Source organism: Gekko japonicus, unplaced genomic scaffold (assembly GCF_001447785.1).
Source record: "Gekko japonicus isolate JY-2015 unplaced genomic scaffold, Gekko_japonicus_V1.1 scaffold78, whole genome shotgun sequence".
Taxonomy (NCBI): domain Eukaryota; kingdom Metazoa; phylum Chordata; class Lepidosauria; order Squamata; family Gekkonidae; genus Gekko; species Gekko japonicus.
In genome coordinates, this window is record NW_015165236.1 from 1,543,684 (window position 1) to 1,555,577 (window position 11,894).

The following is an 11,894-nucleotide window of genomic DNA, read 5'->3' on the forward strand; positions in this document are numbered from 1 at the left end:
CCCCACCCACCCCGTCTGCAGCAGGCCCCGCCTACCAGTGCTGGTGTTGGTGATCCCGTTCACCGTCCCTTCCACCTCCGTCTCGTCCTCCGCGTAGCTCAGCATTAAGGCTCGCTGGCGGTCCGTCAGTCTCCTGCCAGGTGCAGAAAAAGGGGTCCCGCATTGGAGGCTCTGCAGCCCTCTGGGGGAAGCCTGCGGGGCCTCGGCTAGAGAGAGAGAGACTCGAACATGGCATCCCGTCTCTCCGGGCTCCCACCCAAGCGGCTCTTTTGAAAACGAAGGGGCCTCTTACCCAATTGCTTTAGACTGTGCATGCAGAAAAGAAACGACGGCTGAGGGCTGAAATGATCGAGGTTTACAAGATTATGCATGGGACAGAGCAGGAAGAGAAAGAGGTACTTTTCTCCCCTTCTCACAAGACAAGAACTCCTTGTGGGCACTCCATGAAATTGCTGAGTGGTCGGGTTAGAACAGAGAAAAGGAAGTCCTTCTTCACCCAAAGAGTGATTAACACTTGGAATTCACAGCCACAGGAGGTGGCGGCAGCTACAGGCATGGATGGCTTCAAGAGGGAATTGGATAAACATACGGAGCAGAGGTCCCACCAGTGGCTATTAGCCACAAGGGATAGATAGGAACCAATGTTCCCTCTAAGCTGTGGAGTCCTGTGAGCGATTTGGCTGCGGCATAAAATAGTTTTCTCTGGAGCCATCCTTCCCAAGCTAAGACAAAAATGTGTGAGCCAGAGGCTATACAACTGTGAGCTGGCTCACACTAACTCAGCTTAAAGGGAACACTGATAGGGACTCTGGGGCAAGGAATGCTCTGTCTTCTTGATGCTTGGGGGGGGGGGCAACAGAGGGAGGGCTTCTAGTGTCCTGGCCCCACTGCTGGACCTCCTGATGGTATTTTTGGCCACTGTGCGACACAATGAGTGTTGGGTTGGATGGGCCACTGGCCTGATCCAACATGGGCATCTCTTATGTCCTGGAAGCGAGCGTAAGGGCTACAGGCAGAAACTTGGGGTGGGGGGTGGGGGCAGACCCCCAGGCCAAGGAATGAACAGCAGCGACAAGATAGGTGCTCATGGCAGAAATCCCAGAGCTTCTAGAGAGCCAGTTTGGTGTCGTGGTTAAGTGTTCAGACTCTAATCTGGGAGAACCGGGTTTGATTCCCCACTCCTCCTTCACTTGCTCCTGGCTGGGTGACCTTGGGCTAGCCGTAGTTCTGTTAGAGCTGTCCTTGAAAAGGAGCAGTTTCTGTCAAGATCTCTCTCAGCCCCGCCTCCCTCACAGGGTGTCTGTTGTGGGGAGGGGGAGGGAAAGGAGTTTGTAAGCCGCTCTGAGACTCCCTTGGGTAGTGAAGGGCCATGGGGTATAAATCCAATCTCTTCTCTTCTTCTTCTTCTGGAACGCCCTCAGAGAAAAATCTCTGGGCATGCTCTATAAATGGCTCTCTCTGAATGTTCTCGGAGAAATGCCCCCCCCCCGGCCTTGACTTACTTGGGAATCCTGATCTTTATATGGATGTAGTGGTCTCCGTAACCGTAGCTGTTCACCCTTGAGATGCCCTTCCCGCTCATCCGGATCTTCTGGTCGGACTGGATCCCAGCGGGTATCTGGGAGGGGGACAGAAGGGAGGGGGGCCTCTTTCAACGGGCGTGTCTCCCTGCAGGACGCTTGGCGGACTTCTCCCGGGGGCTGGCCCACTCGGGAGGAGGATTGTGACAAGGGAAGAAAGTGTAGTGCTGCAAGCAGGAAAGAGTAGGGGGGGGGGGGGGGGAGATGAGAGATCTAGTCTGACTGCCTTTGGCAAGCAGGACAAGACGGGCTGACCCACACCCCCCCCCGCCGCATCAGAGTCTCTTTCCAGAAAACAGTCCCCAACAGGCCTGGATGAAGGCAGCACAAACGGCACCCAAGCCCTCCCGGAATCCCCAAATGCCCCCAGCAGCATTCGCCCAGCCTCGCTTTGCTCAGCCGGAGGAAGCGGCTTCCAGTTCTGCCGAGCCGGCCGCTGCCACCTACGGTGATGCTGATGGTCTCGTACAGACCCGGGGCCCGGGCCGTCCCCCCCAAGACCGCCTGCGCCACCGAGATGAAGAGGTCCGAATGGATGTCTGCGCCGTCTCTCCGGAACACGGGGCTCTTCTGGACCTGAGGACAAAGGACGGGCGCGGTTCTTAGGCAGGAGGTGGGGCGGGGCGGCATGGGCCACATCCCGTTTCAAAACTGAGGGCAACGGGGCAGCGGGCCGGGGGGGGGGGCGCATTACCCGGAAGGTGATGAAGATTTCCTTCTTCCCCACAGGCATTCGAACCGTCTGTCCGTCCTCCACACCTGGAACCAGACAAGAAGAAAACAGTCAGGTCTTTTGCCTGACACGACACTTGCCGACTCCTTTGCCTCGGTGGGCTGTCATCCACCCAGCTGAGTCCTGGCGCTGCCTGTTCCGCTCTGCTCAGAGGAGCAACGTTGAATTACAGTTTTTAACACTTTCTTGGCCGGGGTGGGATTGGGATTTTCATTCTGCTTGGTGTTTTAAGCCACCCTCAGCCACGGGCAAAGGCAGGATTGTAGAAGTTCCAAACAATCGATTTGCAGCTGTCCTCATCCAAGTTTGTTTGTTCACTGAAGGACAGCCGGCAGTTGAAGAAGAAGGAGGTTGGATTTATACCCAGCCCTTCACTCAGAGTCTCAGAGTGGCCTACAAACTCCTTTCCCTTCCCCTTCTCACAACAGACACCCTGTGAGGGAGGTGGGGCTGAGAGAGCTCTTTCGAGGACTACCCTTGAGAGAACAGCTCTGAAAGAACTAAGGCTTGCCCAAGGTCACACCAGCAGCTGCATGTGGAGGAATGGGGAATCAAACCCGGTCCTCCCAGATTAGAGGCCACCGCTCCTTCACCAAACTGGTGCTTCAGAAAGTGTCATGCTTAAAAGACTCTTGGCTCTTTGGTACCCAGGGACAGAACCTGCGGCATCCCTCCATGTGGTCACCAGCCACCCTCTGGCGGGCATTTTGAGAGGAGGAAGAAGAGGATTTGCTCCTTTCTGGGGGAGCGACACGGGAGGCAGACCCCTTTGTGGCTTGCAGGGACCCATCCCATGCTGGCTGAGACAGGTTCACAAGGCACAAAGCCGCCTCCCAGGAGGGGAGAAGAGGCCGCAGGAGCAGAGGACGTGCTTCCAGGAGCGGCCTGCTTGCCAACCCACTCCGCCCGAGGGCGGGCGGCCCTCCCCGATGCGTTCCGCAGGGCATGGCTGCCCCCTCCTCACTCCGACCCGGCCAGGCTGCTCAGCTGCACGGCGGCCGCCACGGCTCCACAGGAAGCGGCCCACCCACACTGACTGACCTGCTGGGACCGGGACCATCACCGACTTCTTCTGCTTGGTCTGTCCGGTGCCTCGGCATAACCCGCAGGGGGTCGTCATGACGGAGCCCCGCCCCCCACACCTCCGGCATGTCGAGCGCATCACAAAGGGGCCGGTGTTGATCGTCTCCTGGGGGGGGGGGGACAAACAGGGGCTGAGTCACCATCTCTGGGACACATTTTTCTTCAACCAGATACAACAACAACAACAAATTTATTCACCGCGAAAAGCCAGCACTCTGATACAACCAACTAACTCAAACTAAATTCGTACAACCACAAGCATACATGAAATATATAAAATGAGTATCAAATAGAGCATGCATGTAAAACCTGTTAAGTCCTGTAACAAATCACATCTATTCGTCTTTCACTAGGAGCTTTCTAGTCCTTACAGCTAACCAGCCAAATCTGGCAAGCTTAGCAGTAACCTTGGGGCACCTACTTTCTAGGAGGTTCTTCAGCAATTGCATCTTTTGACTGGCTGAGGATAGAGCAGTTGTAGAGAGTGGGAGAATATCACGAAAGTGGCTGTATGCCCTGCAGTCATATATAACATGCATTAAGGTTTCAATTCCGTCTTCAGCCAGATACGGTTTCTTCCACATCTGCTGAGCCCCGGGAGCCCCATTCCCAAAGGCAGAGACCCCTCTGCGGCAAGCGAGGAGAAGAGGTTCTCCGAGTCCCGGCAGAAGCTCCGGAGCAGAGCGGGGGCTTCTCGGGGGCTGCCCCCTCTTGGCTTACCATGCCGGTGCCGTTGCAGTAGTGGCAGTGCTGCACTTTGGTGCCCGGCTCGTGGCCTTGGCCGTCACAGCGCTGGCAGGCGTCGCTGATGTTCACCACCATCTCCTTGTTCACGCCCTTGGCCGCCTGCGTGAACGTCAGCTCCATGATGTACTGGGGGGGGGGGGGGGGACAGGGGGCCCCCGGCTCAGGCCACAGCCCTTCACGATGACCCACCCGTTTACACCCACGGGGAAGCACAGAGCGGGAGACGCCCTGTTTCTAGGGCCACGCCTGGCCACATTCACAGAGGGGGGCAGAAGAGGGCGTTGCGCCAGCGGGCCTTGGACAAAAAAGGGGAAGAGCCAGCAGCTGCAGCATCCCATGAACAAAAGCCCGCCCTCCCCCCTCTCCTCTCCTGCCCCGAAATTTGGCATCATTTCACCTCACAAGCAGCAAAATCGGCGTCTGAGTTAAAGCGTTCCCAACTAGCTGGCGAGGGTAGACCTGCTACACCGTTTCTCAACAGGTGCTGGTTTCTAAAGCCGTTTACCGTGAGAAAGTTTGGGCTTGGACGGTGCTGAGCTCATCCCGTGCCTGCCAACCCTAACTCCTGCAAACCTGCCTGCCCTCCCCCCCCCCCCCCCCCCATCAGGGCTCATGTCTCCTTTCAGAGACCGGCGGGCTGAAAGGGAAAATAGCCTGAAGTCGCAGGAGTGGAGAAGGTGTCCCAGGGAATGAGCTGTGGGCAGGCGAAATCTCTGAACCCCCGAGACCCCTTGGCGAAGGCTTCCCCCGCCCGGCCTCTACATAATGAGGAACTCCCCAGGGGAGGCTGCTACAGGTCCTGCCCTCGGAACAGACTCCGCAGAGACGGAGGGCTCCCAGACAGTCAACGCTCACCTCCTGCGGCTGGTCAAAGACCGTGTGGAAGTCTCCAAAGGGGGACCCGGAAAACTCCCCAAAGATCTTCCGGAAGAGCTCTTCGGGGTCCACGGTGGGCCCCCTCCCCCAGTACTGATGCCCGGCCCCCGCAGAGCCAGGGTCGAAGCCGGCCGTGCCGTAGGTGTCGTACTGCTTCCGCTTCACCTCGTCGCTCAGGACCTGCAAGGAAGTCCCCGGGGTCACGGCTTTCCTGTCTCCACTGCTTCCCCGTGAAGCGGCCCAGCCAGGGGGCCTGCTCCAGAACGAGCCCCCCCCCCCAGGACACCAAGGAGCTCCCCCCCCTTACCTCGTAGGCCTCCGCCAGCTGGGAGAACTTCTCCTTTGCCTTCGGGTCCTCCTTGTTGGTATCTGGGTGGTACTTCTTGGCAAGCTAGGAAAAAAAAGGCTCACTGGGGCACGGAGGCTTATGGGGGGGGGGTTTACTTTACGTTCACTGTCCAGAGGTGCAATCCAGATTAGAATACAAAGACAAAACTCACAGTTCTGTACAACAGTCACATCACATAAGAACGTAAGAGAAGCCGATGTTGGATCAGGCCAATGGCCCATCCAGTCCAACACCCTGTGTCACTCGGTGGCCAGAAATACCAGGTGCCCTCAGGAGGTCCAGCAGTGGGGCCAGGACACTAGGAGCCCTCCCACGGTTGCCCCCCCCCAGCACCAGGAATACAGGCCATCCCTTGCCCCAGACCGAGAGTTCCTATCTACACCGTGTGCCCCAGACATAAGAACAAAAGAGAAGCCAATGTTGGATCAGGCCAATGGCCCATCCAGTCCAACACCCTGTGTCACTCGGTGGCCAGAAATACCAGGTGCCATCAGGAGGTCCAGAAGTGGGACCCCACCAGCCCCCCGCCGGGCTCCCCCCCCCCCCCCAGCACCAAGAATACAGACCATCCCTTGCCCCAGACTGAGAGTTCCTATCTATATACCTTGTGGCTAATAGCCACTGATGGACCTCTGCTCCATATGTTTACCCGATTCCTTCTTGAAGCTGTCTTAAGACAATAACTCTTCAAACAAAAGCAGCATAATCCAAAGCAAAACAATTTTAACAAAAACAGTAACTTCAAGAAGGAACCCCAAAGAAATAATATCAGGATAAGAAACATTCATTCCTCCTACACACCCAGGCCTTCCACTAATTCCTCCTCTTTCTCTCAACCTGACCAGAAGAGGCGTTTGAATCCCACACAATCCGCCCCGTCCTCTCCAACCACTCCCTTGGTGTGCTAGTTCTCTCCTTTCCACTGCCAATCAGTTCGTGATCATCTCTGTCTGCTGAAGATGTTATCCAAAAGCAACAGTACAGAGCACTGGCCTTAAGACTCTTTGAAATATCACAATGCTGTGAGCAAGCTTTTGAGTTCAACGAACCGTTCCTCAGGCTGGCTGTTAAACAAAGAAACAAAAAACTGTGTGTGTGGGGGGGGGCAATTGGGAGAGAGAAAGAGGTGAATTGCTGGGCATGAAGTCCAAACCTGCAGACGGTGGTCATTTGAAAAGGAAGCCAAGGCAGACTTCGATATATTAGGCTATCCTCCCCCCACTTTATCTCCCAGCCTAATTGTGAGACGTCAGCTCAGCACTTTCCAGTATTTTAATTGGCCCTAATAATGGCTTTGGAAGTTTTTCTATATGGACCAACACGGCTACTGGCACTTTCCGTCTGTTTTGTATAACATCTTATGTAGCTAAACTTAGAAAACAGATGGGTTTCAAGGCAGACTGATTCCAGCATTATCCTCAGTTATGTGAACTGCCTTCCCAAACATCCTTTGCATTTTCACATCCAGATCCCATAGAGTGACCAACATTCAAAAGCACCACGTTTTAGAATGAAGCGGGTCACCTGATTCATCCAGTCAACGTTACCCTAAAATCCTTAGGGAATTCAAAACGGGGGTGGGTGGAATCCTGGCTTTCCCCAGGCCTTCGCGTCTCTGGCTACTCCTCTGAGAACAACATCTGAAGCCGCTCCCAGGGTCCAGCAAGCAGACATCTCCCTTCACACCTGCCCCCCCACAGGGCCTGCGAATGCCGCCAAACCATCCTTGGCCACAGGGCAGGAGAAGCCACTCTGGTTTTACCCGGGGATATCAGGCTTTAATCCCATTGGTCACCCACAGCATGCAGAGAGCTTCCGCCTAACCCCCCCCCCCTTTCAGAGAATGAAATGACGGTTTTAAAAAATTAAAAAGCAGGAGAAGAAGAAGAAGAGAAGGAGGAGATTGGATTTATACCTCGCCCTTCACTACTCAAGGGAGTCTCAGAGCGGCTTACAGACTCCTTTTCCCTTCCCCTCCCCACAACAGATACCCTGTGAGGTAGGCGGGGCTGAGAGAGCTCCGACAGAAACTGCTCTTTTTCAAGGACAGCTCTTATCAGAACTACGGCTTGCCCAAGGTCATCCAGCAGGTGCAGGAGTGGGGAATCAAACCTGGTTCTCCCAGATTAAAGTCCACGCACTTAACCACGACACCAAACTGGCTTAACCGCAGACACCGTCTTCCCTAGCCACCAGTTTCCCAGGCAGCTTAACAGAATAATCCTCAGATGCAGATAGCTTTTCTCCTCCTCTTACAGTGAAGTTCTCTCCCACCGGGGGTAGGGTGAGGGGAGAGGATCCTACTGCAACCAGCCGAAGGCACTTGAGTGGAGCAGTCCAGGGCTCACTTCAGCACACCCAAAGCTGGGGCAGCTGCCAGAGCCTTAGGGTTCCTGCATACCTCCCTTAGCCACCGGTTTGTATGCCCCCAACTGCCCAGAGTCACTGAGGAAAGGCATGTGAAGGGTACACAGCGGGGGCACACCCAGAGACAATGGGCAGCAGCACTCCCAGCTGCATCCACTGGCCGGTGCAGATGGGGAAATGGTATGCAGGTGATGTGGTGGGAGGGTTTGCAAGCAGGAGGAAGAAAGATGGGCAGGTGGGGGCATGCAGGTGTGGGGAGGAAAGGAGGTCATGAGGGGGGCCCTGGGTAGAAAAACCTAGAACCAGCCCCAGAGCAGTCCTATTACAAATGGGAAGTCGAGGCAGAATAACAGTAGCCAGCCCCAAAAGTCTCCTGGGGAGTTCCTGGAAAGGGCATGAGCTGAACTGGGGCCTCCCCAGATCACAGCTCATTCTGTTTGAAACACTACAACAACACTCACAAACATACTTAGGCTGGTCCTGCACTGGGCAGGGGGTTGGACTAGATGGTCTGTATGCCCCCTTCCCACTCTTATGGTTCTGTGACTACACACACATATATGGATCAAGATGGGTAGCCCTGTTAGTCTGCCGGTAGCAGTAGAAAAGACCAAGAAGTCCAGTAGCACCTTAAAGACGAACAACATCTGTTGGCAGGATATGAGCTTCCATGAATCACTGAAGAAGTATCTGAAGAAGTGAGCAGTGACTCATGGAAGCTCCTCCCCTGCCACAAATGTTGTTAGTCTTTATGACACTCCTGGACTCTGGCTCTTTTCTCCTGCTATAGACAGACAAACACGGCTACCCATCTTGATCTACGCTTGATCTCTATCTACATCTTGATCTGTATTCTTTAGATATCTGAAGAAGTGAGGCTGTGACTCAGGAAAGCTCATCCCCTGCCACAAATGTTGTTAGTCTTTAACATGCTACTGGACTCTGGCTCTTTTCTACTTTTTATGCACACATGCCTATATATATTTATATATGTAAATGCACACACAGAAACAGAGACAGACAGATGCAGACACACACACACACACACACACCACCTAGACACAAAGTCAGCCGTGCTGTGCCCTCCCCACCTCGGCTGACTTTCCTATTTTAAGAACCACGACCTGGCCCAATCCTCTCCAGCTAGCCTACCTGGTAATAGGCCTTCTTGATCTCCTTCTGGCTTGCAGTTCGAGGCACTCCCAGAACCTGGTAATAATCCTCTTTGGCAGAGGCCGCAGAGCTGGTGTGAAATGAGGCAGCGTGTATGAGAGGATGAGGATGAACCCCTGCAGAAAGCAAAAAAAAAAACAGGATGAGACAACCGCCCCACAAGACCTGCGCACCGAGAGCACAACCGGCCCCTTCGAAATCCAGGCCCAGGGCTGTTGCAAGCCTCCACGAGATCCACTTGCACTGCATTTGGGTGTGCTACTCTTACAAAGTTCACACTTGAGTCAAGCATCGTTCTGCACAGCCTGAGACCACAGCGAGATAACTTGTGCCAGCAATCTCATGGCCCATGTTCATGAAGCACCCGCACCTTCAGCTACCTGGCCAGCTGTTGATGGAAATAAGCGCACAGCTCCTTTGCATAAGCTGTGGAAACTTCTCTGTGTAAACCGATACAAAGTCTGGTTTCAGAAACCTTTGCTGCCTGAACAGAAGACCAATTCATACCTTCAGATGGGTCACCATCAGTGCTCCCTCTAAGCCATGGAGTCCTGTGAGCAAAAATTCTACTTTCTGAGTGACCAGCAATGAAGTTGTGAGCAGGCGATTTGGCTACTGCATCAGTTACTCTGCTCTGGAGCCATCCTTCCAGAGAGAAGGATGTGTGAGCCAGGGGCTAAAAAACCGTGAGCTAGCTCACAGAAGTACAAGCTGGGTTTCGAAGAGGTAGAGGAACTAGAGATCAAATTGCCAACATTCGCTGGATTATGGAGAAAGCAAGAGAGTACCAGAAAAACATCTACTTCTGCTTCATTGACTATGCTAAAGCCTTTGACTGTGTGGATCACAACAAACTATGGCAGGTCCTTAAAGAGATGGGAATACCAGACTACCTCACATGTCTCTTGAGAAACCTGTATAAGGGCCAAGAAGCAACAGTTAGAACCGGATATGGAACAACTGATTGGTTTAGCATAGGAAAAGGAGTACAACAAGGATGTATATTGTCACCTTGCTTATTTAATATATATGCAGAGTACATCATGCGAAATGCTGGCCTGGATGAATCACAAGCAGGAATCAAGATTGCTGGGGAAAAGATCAACAACCTCAGATATGCAGATGATACCACTCTGATGGCAGAAAGTGAAGAGGACCTCAAGAGCCTCTTGCTCAGGGTAAAAGAGGAGAGCGCAAAAGTGGGCTTGAAGCTCAACATCAAAAAAACTAAGATCATGGCATCCGGTCCCATCACTCCTTGGCAAATAGAAGGGAAAGTCGTGGAAGTAGTGACAGACTTCACGTTCCTGGGATCCCAAATCACCGCAGACTGTGACTGCAGCCATGAAATTAAAAGACGCCTGCTCCTTGGGAGGAAAGCGATGGCGAACCTAAACAGCAAGATAAAAAGTAGAGACATCACCCTGCCAACAAAAGTCCGCATGGTCAAAGCAATGGTATTCCCAGTAGTCATGTATGGCTGCGAGAGTTGGACTATAAGGAAGGCCGAGCGCCGAAGAATAGATTCTTTTGAACTATGGTGCTGGAGAAGACTCTTGAGAGTCCCTTGGACTGCAAGAAGATCAAATCAGTCAATCCTAAAAGAAATCAACCCTGACTGTTCCCTGGAAGGCCAGATAATGAAACTGAAGCTCAAATACTTTGGCCACCAAATGAGAAGGGAGCACTCACTGGAGAAGACCCTGATGCTGGGAAAGATTGAAGGTCAAAGAAGACGGGGACGGCAAAGGATGCAACTGAACAACAAAAAAGCTCACAATAACTCAGCTTAGAGGGAACACTGGCTAACCATGTTGTTCTGAAGCAACAGAACAAAGTTTGAGTCACCTTTAAAGACCAGCAATGTTTTATTCTGGGTATAAGCTTTTGTATGCATGCACACCAGTGTTCCCTTCTAAGCTGAGTTGCTGTGAGCCAGCTCACAGTTTTTTAGTCTCCAGCTCACGCATTTTGTCTTAGCTCAGGAAAAAAGGTTCCAGAGCAAACTAATTTATGCAGGAGCCAAATTGCCTGCTCACAACCTCAATGCCGGTAACTCACAAAGTAGAATTTTTGCTCACAATTCTCTGCAGCTTAGAAGAAGAAGAAGAAGAAGAAGAAGAAGAGAGAAGAGACTGGATTTCCCCCGCCGTTCACTACCCAAAGATGTCTCAGAGCAGCTTACAAACTCCTTTCCCTTCCCCTCCCCACAACAGACACCCTGTGAGGCAGGTGGGGCTGAGAGAGCTCTTGACAGAAATGGCTCTTTTTCAAGGACAGCTCTAATCAGAACTACAGCTTGTCCAAGGTCATCCAGCCAGGTGCAAGTGGAGGACGAGTGGGGGATCAAACCCAGTTCTCCCAGATTAGAGTCTGCGCACTTCACCACTATACCAGACTGGCCCACTGAGAGGGAGCACTGATGCACGTTTGTTTTGTAGGCATGCACACGAAAGCTTATACCCAGAATGAAACGTTGCTGGTCTTAAAGGTGCCGCTGGACTCCAACTTTGACTGATACCTTTGGCTTTCTCATTCAAATAGGCTACGTGAAGAAATGCATTCTCTCCCGGAGGGAGGTTGGCAGGCCGTGGCAGACCGCCCCTCCCTATGCAAAGGCCCAAAACGGCAAAGAAGCAGCAGACACCCTCCCCCCCCCCTTCTCAGAGCAGGTTTGCTAACAACACAGGACTCCATTAAAAAAACGTCCCTTTCACTGAGGCTTCAGGGGCTGTTCTCTACCAGCTGATATCATTTTCCTCCCGGCCACGAAAAGCTTCAGCCGGTTATTTCCACACCTTACGCCTCTATTAATGGACTAGGACATTTCCTCTCCCGGGCTGTTCGGGGCCGCCTTCCCTCCTGGGCAGCCCCGTCCAGAGCTCCGCCCGCCCCCCAGAGCGGGCTTCCCGCGACAGCCGCACTCTGCACATGCCCAGAGGCACCCTCGCCCGGCGGCAGAGGACTCACCGGAGCGGCCCCCGAG

General features: G+C 53.4%; 1 protein-coding gene across 1 annotated transcript in view; it reads right to left on the reverse strand.

Annotated features, from left to right (window-relative positions):
* Positions 1 to 11,894, reverse strand: part of DNAJA3 (DnaJ heat shock protein family (Hsp40) member A3) — a 17,550-nt gene that overhangs the window by 3,012 nt on the left and 2,644 nt on the right. The window contains exons 3-12 of the mRNA XM_015409885.1: positions 11,879 to 11,889; positions 8,888 to 9,024; positions 5,327 to 5,410; positions 4,999 to 5,199; positions 4,117 to 4,269; positions 3,355 to 3,502; positions 2,275 to 2,339; positions 2,028 to 2,156; positions 1,503 to 1,618; positions 36 to 133 (exon numbers count right to left, since the gene is read on the reverse strand). Coding sequence (XP_015265371.1) covers positions 36 to 133; positions 1,503 to 1,618; positions 2,028 to 2,156; positions 2,275 to 2,339; positions 3,355 to 3,502; positions 4,117 to 4,269; positions 4,999 to 5,199; positions 5,327 to 5,410; positions 8,888 to 9,024; positions 11,879 to 11,889 — 1,142 coding nt within the window. The remainder of the gene's footprint in view (positions 1 to 35; positions 134 to 1,502; positions 1,619 to 2,027; positions 2,157 to 2,274; positions 2,340 to 3,354; positions 3,503 to 4,116; positions 4,270 to 4,998; positions 5,200 to 5,326; positions 5,411 to 8,887; positions 9,025 to 11,878; positions 11,890 to 11,894) is intronic.